The 17,936-nt window shown below is 48.9% G+C and overlaps 1 protein-coding gene across 8 annotated transcripts in view; it reads right to left on the reverse strand.

The window, feature by feature from the left end:
- Positions 1 to 17,936, reverse strand: part of SLC4A4 (solute carrier family 4 member 4) — a 215,976-nt gene that overhangs the window by 121,051 nt on the left and 76,989 nt on the right. For all 8 annotated transcript variants that reach the window (XM_075750848.1, XM_075750852.1, XM_075750850.1 and 5 more), the window contains one exon: positions 10,220 to 10,399. In XM_075750848.1, the coding sequence (XP_075606963.1) occupies positions 10,220 to 10,399 (180 nt within the window). The remainder of the gene's footprint in view (positions 1 to 10,219; positions 10,400 to 17,936) is intronic.

The raw sequence follows: 17,936 nt of genomic DNA on the forward strand, positions 1-17,936 counted from the left end.
GCCAAGCCCAGACGCCGTGTGTCGCGTCCCAACAGGCACACACGCGTACTCCCCAGGGGTACTCGACTGATGCCTAAATCTAATCAGACCTAGCATGCACCTAACCTATTTGGGGACAACTGCTTCTTTTCCCCAAGCCTTATTCTCAAAGCTAACTTGAGAAATGACCCTAAAGGGAAAAGCCACATCTACCATACCTTTCTGGACAGGAAAAGAACTAATCCTCTGCACCAGGGCTCTCGGTATTTGCCTTAACAACCAGCACCGCCAGGAAAGATCACTTGCTGTCACTGTGCATGGGAATCTCAGTACACACCTACCGAGGGAGGAGCAGTTTAGCCCTACTTGTTATCACACCCACCCAAAATCCCGACTTTGCAAGGGGATAAAAAAACCCCCAAACCTTAGCTCCTTTCCCAGCTGTCGCAGGCAAGGAACGAAAGCTTGACAAAAAAAATGAGGTTTTTGCTCTATGTCAGAATGAGAGATTAAAAACAGGCTTCAGTAATTATTTCAGAAAACATACCGACAGGGGGAAAGGGGAAAACGTAACACGGGGCGGGGGGGGGGTGTGCAGGCAAGAGCAGGGGAGCACGCTTGGCAGCGATAAAAAGCTGCACCGTTTGCACTCGCACGGAGCAGCTCTCGGGACTGCCAGGCTTCAGCTGCACAGCGAAGGCAAACCAAGAGCACCGGGCAGGTTCGCACTGTTCCGTGCTGTAAGCCCAACTTCAGCCGTGCATTTTCCTAAATCAGGTGGATGTTATGTGTAAGGGAAGCGCCAAGTGTTTTAAACAAAGCTAAGGGTTCCTAAGAAGCCCTTATGTGATTGGCATATGCACAAGTCAAGTTAAAAAAGAAAAAAAAAGCAACACTTCAGTCAAGAGGTGTTGCAAAGAAAGCAATTTTTTTAATTAGCTGTCTGAGAAAAACCCTGCACTCTTGCCAAGAAGGAAAAGAAAGCCTTTGCCTAGGGTGACAGTTCACATCCAGACCCAACCTCGTATCACCGTGTGCCTTCATCCTGTCCCAGTGCTTCCGTGGGAGCTGTGAGTCCCTGCAGTTACAACGGAGCCACAGGAGCAAGAAGAGAAATACCATCCAGAGCATCTCCCACTGACGAGCGCCGGAGTAATTAACAGGTGAAAGGAAGTTGGGGTTGGCTGCTGCTTGAACCATCTCCCTCCTACATGCGTCTCTCACTCCCGCACCTACAAGAAGTCCTCCTAACTGCCCGTTGTCTGCATCTCCAAGTAGCCTCTACTTACTCCTCCTCTCCCCATCTTTCCTCTGGATTTTTTGAGAGCACAGCCTCTTTCCTGAACCACCCATAAATCCAGAAATATCCATCTTGAAACCTAACGCGACTCCAGGTTTGTATCCCCTGCAGCTAAAGGAAGGAGAGCCTCCTGCACCCGCAAAATGAGGCAACCTGCCGGGGACAGAAGGGGTCCTGCCTTGGGGGAGCCCGACCCACCACGAGAAGGTCCCTGACCAAATATTCAGGGCCGGGACGCAGTCAGCTTCACCCGCGGTAGTCCGATGTGCAGCCCAGGTAATTCGCGGTCTCTCCCTGCGTTACGCAACCTCTCCTTTGCAGGGTGAGAGCGGAGGCGAGGGCTGTGTCAGCAGACGGTGCCGTGCCGGGCTGCTGGCTCTGCAGGGCTGACCTCCTCACCTGCACCCTTCCCACCGCCCGCCTGCCCCGAGCACCTTCCCATGCCCCCTCCCGTTCACTCAGCCAGCTGCACCCCGACAGCCTCTCTGACGGGCCCCCAGCTATGCAGAGGGCACGTTTGCAACCGAAGCAGTAATTATTTCTGCGTTTACCTTGGCAGTTGCGCTACGCGTGACCTAAATAGGCCCCTTGCAGCGTCCGAGATCGGAAGGGCAGAACGAGGCATGCTTCAGCTGACTCGGCCACCTCGGACCAACGCGCCAGCCTGCTGCGCGGTTCCTGAAGGCCAAAATACCACAGATTCCCTTACATTTATGGGAAAGTCTCCCTGACCATCTTCCCTATGTAAAACGCTAATATTAAAAAACCCCCTGAGCTATTTGGCCATCCTGCCTGGTCTGGTTCAAAGGCTCTCAACGCTGGTCTGCCACTGCTCTTGCTGTGGTGAGCTGAAGCTAAAAGGTTTTGGAAAATCCCACCCCATGTCTTCAAGAGCCAGGAAAGAAATCGGATTGCTGAAAAATCCAGCCACACTAATAGAAAGAGGACTTTTGGCACACCCCTGACTGCGCCGCATCTGCTCTGCTAAGTAGGTACATTTATTCCAATCCTGCAGTTGTTGCTATTTATAGCTGCTAGCCTAATGAACTTTCAGGGTAGACACCAAGCCTGAGCCTTCCTAAATCGATGTTTAAATATCCTCGTTGAATTAATTCGATCTTGTTATGGATGGACTGTTCCACAGTTGGACCGGCAACTTCCACTCCTCACTGGAAATCAACTGAGATGTTCTCCAGAATACAGGACCTTCTCCTGCAAGGCAGGCACTCTGACCGGGGAAGCAAGACCAGAAATTTACTTCCCAGTAAATCAGACCGCACATCAAGAGGTAGGAAGGCCGTTTAAGAATGACCAAAGAGATGACAAACACATTTTTTAAGAGACACGCAGCTGAATAGCCACGTCACACTCAACTTCAAGACCAAGAGGAGCAATTCTGCAGGCGTCGCAGGCACAGGCACTTGGACGCGCAGTCTCTGGCTCGGGCTGCAGGCAGGTGTACCTACCGACCCGGCACGCTGCACGCTCCTCAGACCGCCGTACCGCTTCACTAACCCCGCGAGCGACTTGTTTCCCATTTTGTGCAGAAGCGCTCCTGAGAAGAGGCAGTTTTGTGCCGGAGAGCTGCAGGGCTTGCTCTTCGTAAGGAGAGGCCTGCCACAGAAAGCCTGGAAAAGCCCTGCCGAACACATCGCCGTGTCCAACGGATTGCACTTACTACTAGAAAGAGACGGGTTCCACACCCGTGGGCTCAAATTGCCCTTCCCAGGAGTGGCTGGTTTCAAATAGAGCCTTGTCGCCGTTTCGGAGGCTGTGCCAGGGACAGAGCCTTCTGTCCGTTCCTCGCTCATGCCAGCTGCTCCCTGGACGCGAAGGCTCGTTCTGTCCCCACGGGAGACTCCGGCCCCACGGGTGTTTCGCAGCACGGCCCTCGGCACGCTGCTCCGGATATCTTACCTGCGGCATTTGCGAGAGACACTGGGGATACCTGGCTAGCGCCGTTCGGAGGTACTGCGCTCGACAGACAGATGTTAGAAAACTATTCACGCACCCCCCACCCACCCCAGTCTCTTATTGAGGCACTTAAACCCATCAAAAGACCTGAAGAACGTGAAAGGACCAAAAAACATATTTGTTACACAAGAAGCAAACCATAAGGTAAAGGAAACAAAGGATACCAACGCCATCAACTTCAGGGTGTGCCACATCAACCAGAAGCAACAGACAAACTGCTGTACTCGGATTAAAAATGAAAAAGCCTCCACGTAAACAAATCAGTGTGGTGAATTCATGGTATGAGACCGCTCACCACAACATCTTTTATATCGCTAGGCATCTCGATAAACCAAGTATTGATCACCCAGTTTAAAAAAAAAAAAAAAAAGAAAGAAAAGATGCCAACTGCTGTTGCAGGATCCGTCAGGTTCAGACAATCGGTTAGCGATAATTACGGTTCTCTCTCCACATCAAACATCCTCCCCATCCTCCCAAGCACTACCAAAACGCAGGTATTCAGCAGCAAAGCCTTCGCAGGCGTACCCCAAACTGACGGCCAGCTTCAAGCGAGCAGGATTCTCTGGAGCTCCGGCTTTCCTAGCCCCAGATTACGCAGAACTTGCCTTTGCGAGATGGCTGCATTCTAAATGAGAATTGTTAAAAGGTGCGTACGAACCCGTAGCGAGGGATGACGCTTGGCGATCATTCCGGAGGGACCCGGCGGTTGCCTACATAGCAAATCTCATCCCTCCAGACCAAACCTCACCTTCACTGGGAGAGATGCCCTCCATCCAGAATGACAGCCCAAGCCTCAAACAGTACCTTAATGAAATGACTCTGCTGCAAACGTTCTCTCTTTCAGCAAAACGCTCCTCCTCACCCACATCTGAGGGCTCAAGAGAGGGTTGTTTTTTTTTTTTAACTAAAACCTTCAAGAACTACTGCTGGTGGGTGGCAGAGGAATTTCTCTGAGCAAACTGCAACCCTTTACAAACCTTTGATGGGATGACATACCATCCCATCCCTCTCTCTTGCTATACGGGTCCTCTAGAAACCACCCCAACAGACAGATCCAGATTTTCAACCTCTTTTCCCCGTTTCTGGTTTTGTGTCCCGTAAGCAGGATCAGGGTTACACCCTTCCACTGGTAAAGAAACCCTTCAGTAAGCTTAGCCCACGTGCGACCACATGCAGAAGAGCTGCCACTAACAGTGCAAAAGGAACGAGGCCCGCAAACACAACCACTTACCCCTCCTTTCAGGTTTTCCAAAATGTAGATTCTGCAGTTATGTTTATCCACTCGACAACATTTTGACTCCTGCCAAAAATGAGGTTTTACTCTCTTCACCGATGCAAGGGCTAAGTAAATTCTACTACAACAGGCAGACGATTAGTTTCACAGGCCCCTTGTTATTGCTCGTTGCTTTTGGGTCCCGGTGCCTTGCTGGATCCACTCCCAAGGCTAAGACTCACGGTCCCTTCTGAAGCCCAGCACCACCCGGGGCAGAGCGCCCTGAACACCCATTTCCAGAAAATGATGAACACTCAATTTCCTTTCCTCCCACTCCATTTCCTTAAGCGTTATGCGGAGTTTAGACAAATCTTTCACATTGGCAACAGCGATTTTTCAGACCCGCAAGTGGTTTTATCAAAGTCAGTAAACCATAGAGTACTGCAGCAAGGCTCTACACCCCGCAACTTGTGGGATAAAGCCTTTATACTTGCAATAGCAATAACATCTCATTAAAGGAATCTAATCTGACAGCCCTTCAGCAAAGGGAACTCCCAAATACTCCCTCTTGCTCTTTAAAGGCAGGGCATTGACATGTACAAATACGCGTTCATACCATGTAAAGCGCTATACTTACGATGGGCATAAAGACATCCCATGTTCACAGTGAAGAGTAATGCCAGCAGGCAGCTTGCTGTCCCATCAAAGCAAATTCCTTCATCCCTTTTCCACATAACACTGGTAAAAACGAAAGAGGCAAGAGGCTAAAGCCAGGCAGCCAACGGGGCTTTGTCCCCAAGAACATCAGATGCTGCAATCCACTTGCTATCACTGCCTGCTTTCCTTAAATCGTGAACGCAGGCTCGCGTCCTCCGCAGACCTGCGGGCTGCGTTCGCAGCTCCGCAGAGCTTTACAGAGCAGAGGGGTGAGCTCCCCTTCCCACGAATGCGAGGCACACAAGTGCCGTGCACACACATTCTCACACCTACTTTTTAAATTGAGAGAAAGAAAAATTAAAAAGCAAGTGATGCCTTTAGTCTACTTCCCGAAAACAAGGTTTGTGGATGTTTATTGCCAGCTTGCTTTAAAATCACGCCACAGAAAAGAGGATTTTCAATCTTTTGTCACCTTTGGTACTAGCATCATTTCTGTGATTACTTTGGGTAAAATGCCTTAGGGCTTGGACTGAGGAACACTTACGATACTAGTCCTTGACTACACATGAAATTCCCCAGGAAGTTTTGAAAAGGGACGGGTATTTTATATTTTGGGCTTCTTGCTCTCCATTTGCTTGGAATCACTGTTGCCTGTAAAAGGACTTTTACCCCAGCCGCTGAATTCAGAGTCAGGAATACGCACAGACAGTCTCTTACCTTCCAGAAACCAGATGCCAGAATTTCCGTTCTGTCAAAGAATCATCATACGTCTACTTCTTCATACGTTTTCCTACTTCTCTTTCTTCTGAGCCAGTAATCGCTCACATCAGCCCAAGTCTGTACCCCATATTCCAAGCACTTCTGTTCTAAACGTGCTATCAGAGTTTCAAAATAGAGAGATTCGTATCTTTGTTAACGTGTACCTTCTGCTCGTGCCGTGTGTCTAAGGGGTGCGGAGCTGGGCCAGGCCAAGGACAACCCAAGCAAGTTCTGCACAAGCACGGGCATCTCTGCGGAGCACTTCGTAACTGCTCCGTACGTAAACCCGGTGTCTACATGCTGCCTGCTACGACAATGCTTTCCAACAGACATGATTTCATTGTGTTTGAGCCAGGAAGGTGAGCCAAATTAACTTGGAGGGCAACCAGACAACAAGAAGAAACCCCTTCCCAGATCAAGCAGAGATGCATTTCCTTGTGGGAACATCTCTGCATGTCTGTAGCAAAGAATGAGGAAGAGGGAAATGGATTCAGATCGCGGCCTGTCCCGACGAAGAAACTTCTGTCTGCTGCCTTTGTTCCTCCCTTGTCTCGTCCCTTCAAGAAACAGCAAACTATACCATTCGCTTCACGTCGAGATGAGCGATCGGCCGACCTCAGCAGGCAGCACCAGTCTCGACGCCTCTACCCGTGCCAGCTGCCAAGCCTGCTCTGGCTTTCCACCACCAACTCTCCGGCCAGCTGAGTCTTTCCTTCACCCCACTAAGCGCATGAGCCATAGTCAGTCACAGACCAACTGAAAATGCCCAAAACACCAGCAGGTCAATCAATACTCCAGCCATTAGCACTACAAAACCCACTAAACCTTCCCTCCAAAAACCCCATTTTACCCATCGTCTCTGAGTATGCTACCCTTCCCCTTCTGCAGCGTTCTGACAGCATAAATCTTCATCTGTTTTCCAACTCTTACGTGTGTTTTAGGCAGGTAAGAGGAGGATGTTTAAAGCCTGCTTACTAGTAATGCAATAACTTTAGGGGTTTTTTTTAACCTCGAAAATACTTGTATGCCAGCTTCCTGGACGGTGCAGAATAACCGTTGCTGAAAAGCATTTCCTTCTTACTGGCCCTAAGTGGAAACCAGGGCCGGGCTGGTTAACGGAGGCGCTTTTAGAAACCAGGCGCTGGCACACTCGATGGGGAACACGGACGCGTGCCAGTCCGCGGGTGAAGGCAGCCGCATCTCCGCGAGCAGCCGTGCCAGCAGCCCTGCCTGAGAACAAGGCTCGGAACTGCCCTTCTCCTGCCGAGCACAGACACAGCCCCGCCGACCTGGAATACCCCGAAAGGGCTCTGCAGAGGGAACATCGCCTTCAAGCCTCCTCCTTGGTGTATCAGAGAACACCCCTGCCTGGATGTTTGAAGGAGGCATCTTTCCCCAGCGGTAAAGTACTTTGGGTAAAACGTATCTGTACACGTTCGATTTCCCTGACTCTCCAGATGGCAGAGCTTAAAGTTGTTTATGACCTACTAGAGTTTGGCTTGTTTGACTGAACGGGACACAGATTAAAAAAAAAGATTGACATTGCCAGACTGCACCAATTCCCAAAGAAAGCAGCACAGCTAGACCGGTTTTGAACTGGAACCAGACGTTTGTAGGGAAGGTTTGCATTTCTGGACCTGTTTACTCTCTTGCCTGTAGCCAGAGACGTGTTTCATCAGGTTCGTTAGTTGTGGGACTAGCAGCTTGACCTGGTGAGTCAAACCCAGATTTGGTCAACATCTGATTGTACAGTTTTCACCAAAGAAGCACAGAAAACATCGGCAGGGAAGATACCCAGGTCTAGCTTATATGGTCCTTAGGGCCAGATCAAGAAATAGGAGTGATGTATCGAATCAAAGCTGGCTGAAGCTTTCTACTCAGTAAAAACAAAGCTCTCAGTACAATGGAGACAATCAAGTCATTTCCTAAACTTCTAGGAACTATTTTAACAACTATGTTATTAAAGATTTTTGCAAATCAAGATTTATGTGCTTGTCCTTATATTTGAAGATGAAATCAACTACGAATTCTATACAAGCTGAACCGACAGCGTCTCATACTTGGCCACGTTCATAATTGCAAAAATCAACAAAGAGAAGGAGCTAACCAAATTCTCAATTTTATAAACTGAGATGCACTGTACCTTTCCTCAAGATGTTTGGGTCTTCTTCATGCAAAAGTGGGTTTTGCTTGTTTTAAAACACAGTTAACGAAAGAGAATATATGAATCCAAAAATCTCCCAATTCTAAGGAAAAGCCTGAAATGTCAGCCAGTACAGTCCCTTCACCTCAGCCTTAACTACATAAACAGCACTTTCATTTTATGGTCTCATTCCACTTGCATACACCTCTCGCCGCCTCTGCAGCCTTTCTGAAGGCAGCGTCCTGCACGTCATACCCGCAACCCGGCATTCATTGAGCCGCAGTCTCTGACGGGTACCAGGAGCGCGCGGGAACCCGATCCCGTTTTGTAGTGGCGAGCACAGTCCCCGGTGACAGCCAGCCATCACGCAAAGCGGCGTTATGCAAAGGTCTTTAACGCGGCCGTCCCAGCAGCCCTTAATCCTGGGAACTGCAACACCCTCGCTCTTCTATTCTTGGGTCCCTTCACGAGAAAGGCGCTGAGCTGCGTGAGAGGGCACAGCGGGCTCGGGATTTCCTCTTTGCTGGAGGTCCAGCACTTGTAACAGCTATCTCAGCTCCTGATGCCACAGACTCCCTACCGACAGCTGTCTCGATTATACGTAATATATTTCACTTCAGCTTTCTCCCAACTCCGTTAAAATTGCTGCTTAAAATTCCCCAGTTCTTGGTTTCTAATATTCTTATCCTTTTGAAACTGAATTTGAACCACACACCCCTCATTTGCTATTAACGGACAAAAATTAAAAAAAACCAGGGTTGTAATTGAGATGTCTTGCCATGATTGCCAGTAACGAATCTCAGACTAAGCCGGTAAGCTTTGTCTGAAGAGGACTGGCCTTCTCCTGGACACTCTTGTCGTGACTGAGAGCGAACACAGCGCCAGATACGTGGTGCACAGGAGCCATTCAGACCCTCAACAAGCCTTCATCAAAGTGCCAGAGACAGCTAACCTGGAACAGTCTGAACATCCAACAACTGTCTCGGATCGGCAACCACCTAAGAGACAGAGAACGAAATGGAAACAAAGAGCCAGTGATAAATGACGGCGAACGTCGAAAGCGGAACAGCAGAAATTTCTGAAGGAAGCCTGGCATCACCACGTACGCAAAACTAGAGAAGAAAGGCAGGTTAACAAGCAAAAAAAGTGTAGGAAACAAATAATTCAGGTCAGCTATGAAGACAAGCATTTCAGAAGAGAAAAAAACCTGGGGATATGAGGCAACGTGTAATTCGATGTTTGGAAATTCAAGACAGTAATCTGAACTACTCCTATCCTTTACAGTGTTCTAAATTAACTGTGCCAGCTCGTAAAAAGATCTGGCCACCAGTGCAAAACGGCAAGTCCCTGCAAGAACCTGGTAAAGTATCTGCATACGTGAGACAGTGAACAATACACAAAAAGTTAAAAATGATGTAGTATTAATGCTATTGCACAGGACGCCTGGAATATCGTGTGGTATTTAAGTGGTCCCACTCCAAAAACACGTAGGTCAGGGTGGAAAACACTATGGGAAAATTCTCAGACGGGAAGAGATGAAAAAACTGCACATCTTTACATTCAGATAAAGAGCAGGCAACAACATACTAACCTGTAGAAACAATATAGGAAAAAATACCACTAACCCCTTCCCAAATGACACAAACCAGAAACAACGATGAACAAAATGAAAGGCAGAAAATCAAAACCTGATGGAAGAAATAGGTTTTCAACCATAGGCACAATGAGCCCGTGGAAAAGATTCCCCTAGGATACCGACACATCCAGCAAAGGGAATTTCTACAGATCCGGTGGCTTGCACACCAAAGAACAACAGGTGCTTGAATTCTAGAGAGGATGGTCATCCCGAGAGCCAGGGCCGAAGCAGCAAGAGATCTGTCTGGCTGTCTACTCGGTCTTTGCGTTTCCCTGCTATCTCTTTACACACAGCGTCAAATTGCTTTTTAAAACGTGGCCTGTTCCTGGCTGGCATTAGCTCAGGAGCAAACTCAGGTGATACAGAGGGATGAAATGTCTGCTCCAGCCTGTGCCTTTTCCAAGCCACAGCAACCATTCGGCGGCAACTGACGACTCCGACCCTGCAAGATGAGGTGACTGCTTTTGTGGATCCAGTTTCTTCCGCCACGACCCCATCAGGAGCAGATCACTAGACAACAGACCACTGTAGTGAGGGACAATTGAAACCAGTACTTACTGAGCGGTTTAAGGATGCTGCTGCTTGTCTCATCAGCGTTTTCCACGTCTGATTTGTCAGAGTAGTTCTCAGAGATTTTCTCCTTTTCTTTCTTTTCTTTGTGCCCAGGTCTTCTTCTATGACGCCTCCTCCTCCTATAGCTCTTCGGCACGTGGACCCCAATGTAAATAGTGTGATGACCTAGGGAACACAAGCACAGCAAATATGAACTTCGACTGCGAGTAGTTTGTGCATCGCTGGCCAGCAGAGTCCATGCTGCCTTTCATTCAAATAGGCAAGTGAAGTATCTTTCTTTGCTGGCCTAACGTTAATTAGCACCATGTTTCTTGTCTCCAAACGTGAGCTAGGAGCTCTTTAGCTACCGTTTGGAAAAGTATTGTTTGTACGATCATTTCTGAGAGTGCACGCTAGTGCAGACTCTCCGATAATTATTCTGTCCTTGCGACTCATTTAAAAATAAAACCCACAGAAGGCCATCATATTCCTTTTGCAATATTCAATATGGTGCTCTTCAAAACCATTCTACATTCACTTCACCATTTGTTTACTGGCCAGACTTAACACCTACCTTGTGCAAACTGATCCAGCTTAATTAAAGAGCTTAGAGCAACAAAATTTACACCACTTGACTATGCGGTCCATTGTATAACAAGTGTCAAAGTACCACTAGAGTATTATTAGCACACAGCAGATGAGGGAGAACTACTAACATAACTTACGGTAAACTTCTAAGTACTTGACGCTTTCTAAAATAAAAATTAAGTAATAGAAGAGTAAGTGCCAAATTTCATATGCTGACTGTAAACACAAATTACGCCTCTTCCCTTTCATATAGACTTTCATTTCAAACTACATTTGCCAATTGTTAAGTCTTTTTGATGAGTTTGATAACAATGTTTTATTTTCAGAGCTTCCTGCGCTCCTGCCAGCTTGGGATAAATATCTTCCCTTGTGCTCACAGAAAGCATTTACAGGTCTTTTTCTGCGCCCAGATAATTCAGACACCTTACTGTAAGCTTTGACAACAGCTTCTTCACATTTACCTCCTGACAAACGATAGCAGTATTAGGCGCTTTTGACCAAATTTGCTTCCCGCACTCACGTCTCAGCGTAGCCAAGCAGAGAGCGTCAGACACACGTGCCCTATTTCTGACCCAAATACGTTCATCCGAATGAACGAGCAGCAAAGACACGTGAGAACAAATGGAGTTATCTGTAGGTCCAGTCATCCACATCTGCTCACAGCGCGGCGTTTCCGCAGAGCTGTCCCTCTGCGGAGTCACATCCATCTATTCTTAGCCTACGCTCGCACCTTGCAGGAACGCGTGGCTATCAAACCCCGCGCGAGCATACCAGCCGATACGTTCATGAGGAAGCAGAGGCTGCAGCTTCTGGAGAGACGCGCACTGTCCCACCCCAAGTCATTCGGCAGGTGCCTCCCCAGAGAGAGGGGAGACCCCCCAACAGCACCGTGACCCCCGTGGCTTTGAGCAGGGAGCACAGAGAAGAGACCCCTCAGCCCCGACGCCAGCGCCTACAGCTATCTGCCACAAAAGACGTTCAGCCAAAAGACTCGCCACAAAGCGCAATCACATCACTCCCGAAACCACCGGAGCGGTTCTGTCAAACGGGTGGGCACCCAACAAGAAGGCGGCGACAGTGCCCGAAGCCAGACGAGACGTGCTTCTGCGTTACGGGACACGGAGCCCTGCAACGCTTCTCCGTTCAGCTCAGAGCTGCGTCCGCCTCTCTTTTGCCGCGGCCATACTCCGTTTGGCTCAGGAATAAGAATTAAGCCAAGCGAGTAACAAAAGTCAGGCTTCGCTTGATAAAACAGTCACGTACTTGAGAAGGTGAGAGAAAACCGGCCTTCGCCCCGACCCATCCCCGCGGATTCTCCCTCTTTACAGAGTATGCATTGCTCTTTCCTTCCACCTGCACGCTGCACCTATTGCTACTGTTTGCTTCCAGCACCCTCGCAAGGTTCCAGGTGACCCACCTATTTGCAAGACACGGGAAGCTGCTCGGGAAATGCCAGTGCAACGGTAAAGGCAGCGTCTGCAGCCACCAGTTAACTCCCCTGCCAAACACACAGCTCTAATTCCTCATTAGGATAAACCCAATCTTTGAAACTGAACAACTGAAAATTTAGGCACAAAATACCCAATTTCCATAGCAAACTGACCCTGCGTTTGCCATTTCGAATTCCACAGGCTCGCGAGGCCAGCTGTCTGCAGAGTCCTTCACCTTTTAGCATGTGAATTTTCATGCTGAAACCATGCGAGGTCTTTTAAAAAGCTGCTTGACTGGAGTGGCCCTCCTTGATAGCGAGTTTAAAATAGCTAACCGAGTTCCCCAAGGGCTTTGCAAATAACGGAATGATGAGCTGTACGCAAGGCTGGGGCCAGCAGCTTATGAAAATAGCTCACGCCCTGTGCACACTACACTGTCTCATACCCATCCACATCCACGCTCTACAGCCCTGCAAGACTACTGAGGTGCGCAGATCTCCAGCAGCAGCTCCTTTGAAAAGCAAAGACAAATGACAAACTAGAAATTTTAAATGCATGCTGTTGTTGAGTTACTTAAGTATACAAACGCATCTGGAAAAGGCTTCCTAAATACTGCATTCTTAATTCTCAAAGATCAACAAAGTGAAAAAAAAAAATTGTTGTCCAATAGGAACACTTGAAAAAATATGTTCATCCCCAGAGCGGCGCTCAGCGTGACACATTTTGGCTCCAAAGTAATTTGTTGTGTGGAAATTCTAATAGAAAGCGGAGGCTCCCAGAGGAATTCCCTTCTCACCCAGCGACGCGACGGTGCGGCAGCACCTGCGACGGCCCTAAATGGACGGCATCACCCTTCTGGTGGCTGGAGCGCTGCAGCAAGCTCGCCTTCATGTACCAGCGGTAACTAGGCAGAAGACCACGCTAAACCAACAGAACAGATACAGAGATATAAAGATATACGGTGTTTGTGGTATCACGATATAAACTAACAGATCCAAAGCGATAGTGAAAAATCTCTCAGAGTGAAGGTACAGTTACTTTTTAGCCGGTATTATCTGGGCTGACACTGGAAGTCCACCACTACAAGCACATCTCCTGCTGCTGCCGGGTACCAGCCACAGTACAGCTGCCCGGTACAGTACCGGACACTAACAACTTCCCATCTCAGGGAGCTGGACACAAAAAGAAACAGAAACCCAGGGCCGAGAAAGGTCCCAAATCAGGCAGCACAACAGGGGCAGAAGCGAAGGGACGTGCATCTGCTGGCTCCAGCCCAGCGATCGTTGAGAAACGGGCTCGCACCACGGCAGGAACGGGCAGAGCCGCAATGCCAAAGTTGGAGACACCTGCAGCGAGACCTTACGGATCAACACCTGAAGATGTGACTGAGTGTGTCAAAGGAAAGCAGGAAAGCTGTTCCAGCAACTGGAAACACCAGCTTTAACATGACAGATGGCATCAATGCTGGATGGGGAGAGAGAAGGGGACATCTCATCTGAGCACGGGTGGCCCCGGGACAGGGCAGCGGTAGCTGTTCCCAAGGGATTCTTACAGCCAAGATCGCATCCCAAAGCCCAGTGGAAAAGGATGGGGCGATTCCGGTATCTGTATTAAAACAACGTCCTCCTTTGAATCACTTAATTCTGCGGTCAGCTTGATAAAAGAAACACAACATAGTAAGCCTGGAGTCTTAATACTTTAATATGCTGCCAACAGAACTGGACAATCTCTCTAATCTTTTGACCACGTGCGCACAGTACAGATTTTGGTAATATGAAACCAAATTGTATGTACGCAGGCAAACCCCTGCATTCCTTAGCTGCTTTTCCCTATTCTGCAAGGGAGAGAGACTTCACATTGCTTGTTGTCTTCCCCCCCACCGCCACCTCCCAGTCCCTTCGGGGAGGCCAGGCAAGACATTTTCCTTTTCTGCGTACTTGAAGTGCTTGGCATCTGTTTAGATTGTTGCAAATGCTGAGATAAACTTCTCGGCTCCCTTCCCAACGTGCCTGGAAGGAAACAATTGACACGTACTCTCAATGCACCGGCCTTCTGAGACATTTCCTACTCACCGGGGTAACAGAGCCTTTCCCATGAGAACCATTGACTGCAAACGGCAATGCCCGAGAAATTTAACGTGACGCACACGCACCGCACTATTATCCTGCGGCTCCGTGGAGGATGGGAAGCAGAGAGCCGAGTGCTAAACTTCTGCCTGTAATCCAGGTCCTGCTCAGCCGTAACTTTCTCCCGTAGACCCGACCCGGGCTCGTTGCCAGCTTCCTCCTGTGGCCCTAGTGCATTCGCAGCCTTTTCTGGAGGCTGCTCCCACCGCCCTCCCCCAGGAAAATCATTAGCCTCTGTGTGCACCTCGTTAATTTTTAGAGCTGTTCTGGTTGACCAGAGGCATGTATTTCACAACACAGAAATCCCATAGCTGAGAGGCACAGCCAGGCATGCAGGTCCAAGTGGCACCTTTTCTCTTCTAAAGGACGGCGGTGGGTCGTGGCTTCCATGAACCGACACCTGCTGCCGCTAAAACTTTTGAAGTTAGCTGCTTCTGCCCGAGGAGAAACTTTACTGTGCGCCAAATTCAGAGAAAAATCGTTTCATCTTATTATTAATAGAGCTAGAAGTAGTCATCGTCAGAGAGGTATTTTTCCCCCAGAAAAATTCTGGTTGCAACCACATCTTTTGCTTTATTAAGAGCTATTAAAGAATAGCAGCTCATGATTCAGAGTCCAGATTTAGAGTTTGGGCACAGGAGACTCCCTGAGTCAGTTTTACTGGTGCAAACCCACTCACATATTACCAAATTTAAGTTCTGTGAAATGCAGCATTCCCTCCCTGCCTGCGAGAATATCTGTTCCATCTCTTGTCTCTCCATCCTGGCCAAGCATGGTCTTGTTGAGGTCCTGGGAACGAAACTGTGTGACTCTGAAGTCGTGCACGCCACACAAGCTGATGTGCCGATACCAGCAGTGCTCTGCCAGCAGCACGGCAAGCGGCTCCAGACGCCCTGCCTCAGTGCACCGCCAAGCTATTTCTTTCCTGAGCTGTTCCATTTAAGGATATCTGGGGGTTAAAGAAATGTAAACACAGGAGGAAAAAAGAAAGAAATTCTATCTAGGTGGTTCTGCAGTCACCGCAAGGCTGGAATCAAACCTCAACTGTCCACGAAAACCACCTATATAGAGAGAAATCCATAGTTCAGGTGCTGTTTCCCAAACTAGTTCTGGCACCACATTCATCTTAAAGAGCATTATCGCTTCCTACCATGTCCTTGGTAAGAAACCAGTTCCTCCCAGAAGCATCGTGCACAAGAGACCTGATGTGGGATGCACCTACGGGGAGTCGCAGAGCTCAGGTTTCACATGGAGTGTGAATTTAAGTGGTTCTGGGGAGCTTCAGCCTGCAACAACGGCCTTTCCACAAAGCCTTTTGTACCGTCTATTTCAACACGTACACGTAATACCTTACCAGTGGCCACGGCAGTAATCCAAACGTCGGGTACTACCAGAAAACCTGTGTTACAGGAAATGCAAACCACAATCAGAGCCTTAGCATGGGGGGGGGCAAAAGAAAAAAAAAGTTTAATCAGCAGACGTGGTTAGATTATCCAAGTGTGGTGATACCTTTGTGTCAGAGGTCTCTGCATTCGTCTGGACACTGAGCTGAGTCTACAGCTTTCTGCAATCTTAGTGCACGACCGAGCACTGACTTTAAGCCCGACACTGCGTAAGACTGAAATTCTCCTTTCATTCCAGTTATCTACAGCCACACAAATGAGCACAACGAGATCACTTTCTTTATTGTCCTCTCCATTCTTAAGCACTACCTCTTTTAAGAAAATGGTGACAGTGGAATGGCTTTTGCTTAGCAAAACCAAAACTTGGTCATTTGGAGTAAGAAGCTGAAAGTTACAGGATCAAAGGATAAAGTCTGCCTGGTGCATAACATCTAAGAAGGAATCCCTTCCACAAGGCTGAGGTTGTTGAGACTTTGAGCCTGGTCAGATCAGCCCATAAAGAACCTCAGACTGGCACCTCAGAAGGAAACCAGATCAAAACCTAACATTGAAAGTGTGTAAAGCAATGAAAAAGAGCTGAATTTTAGCAGTTTTCACCTGGCCCTTGTTTTACCTTCCAAGGCTCCTTTCCAAAGAACCGGGAGAGTCACACTGAACCTGACCAGGCTTGGACAGGCTCCTGTGGTTACAGCTGACATGTCTACACAGCCGACCTCCTCTCCACAAGCTCTGGCCTCTCGCGTCTCCTGCACCGGGCAGCCGTGTCTTCCCCGGCTCTCAGACATTTCAGGGCGTGGGAATGAAGGGTTTCGCTCGGGATGCCCCAGCCATTTGACTTTGGGGCACGGCTGACCGATAAGGCGACGCAGGCAGGCAAAGGTGTGCCCTTCTCTGCCCACTTCCGTAGCCTAGCTATCAGTCTCGTATCTGGATGGAACTGAAACACAGCATACCCTCAGGGCGGGGAAGCTTTACTTACTGATGTGGCTTATGACACATCCCAGGAGCGTACGGCTTTCACTCCTACCTCTAACGAGTTGCTAACTTAATGAAGACTCGCTCCGTAGCGATGCCTAACATTCAGGCATCTGCACCGACCGTGGCTCCCAAGTCACGTGAAATGGGCAGGGGACGCAGCCCGCCACGTGCTTCATCAGCAGGAGACAGCACGGCACACCTCTGTGGCCAAAAAGAAGGTGCCAAGCACGCAGCGAGACGTGGCGCTAGCCAACAGGCCACTGGGATTACAGCCGGGCTAGCGCAGCTTTTAGCGGCTGCCTTTCAAACCCGGGGGTGGCGGCAGAAGGGTACTTCTCATTTTGTGTGAGAATCAGAGGAAATAAATAACATAAAAAGCTGACGGCCCAGAAGGACAAATAAATCACAGGGATGATCCATTTTAAAGGGGAGCTACTAAAAGTAGCACTAAGCAAGTCCCAAACTAAGCCCTGCTTAGTTTCAAATCAGCTCAAGAAATAAGAACAAAAGGCCACGCCGCCACGTGCCGAGTGCCCTTAGCTCTACCTGGTTCTAAAGGGGTTACAGGTGCTGGTGCGAGCAGAGGGGCCCGCGCAGCCCTGCCACGACACGCCTGTCGCTCGGCACACCGGGGCACACGCGGGACGGGGCACACAGCCTGCACAACACCCCGCTTCAGACAACTGTGCGCACCAGCGGAACAGACGTCACTCTCCCAGCCCTTCCTATACAATCATCAGATTTCACCTAAATATTTCTCAGGAGTGATCAGAAAGAGCATTAATTTCCACACAGGTGAAAAAACAGGGCACAAAACCAACAGGCAAATGGGAATACTTTCAGTGATACATTAGGCAGATGGAAATTCCGGGTAGGAGAAAAGACCTGGAAATTCACAAGAGCCGCCGGTGAACACGGCTGTTCGGTGCGGCAGAAACAAGGAACACGATGATTTCCCCAGCACTAAGAGCTAAGGGCCATTCCCATCAGGGCATATGAATGCAGACACTGAAACTCCCAAGGAACCAAAACCAAACCAGAACCGATTCTCTAGATGGGCTGACCAGGTGCGCTCCCAGGCTCCCCGCGCCGTCTCCACAGGGGTTTCAGAACATCCTGATATTCAAGTGACTGATTTTCCAGGCGAGTGAAATCTTGCCCATCAGGTAAACAGCAGAAGGATTCATTGAACACTGTG

Source organism: Balearica regulorum, chromosome 4 (assembly GCF_011004875.1).
Source record: "Balearica regulorum gibbericeps isolate bBalReg1 chromosome 4, bBalReg1.pri, whole genome shotgun sequence".
Taxonomy (NCBI): Eukaryota; Metazoa; Chordata; class Aves; order Gruiformes; family Gruidae; genus Balearica; species Balearica regulorum.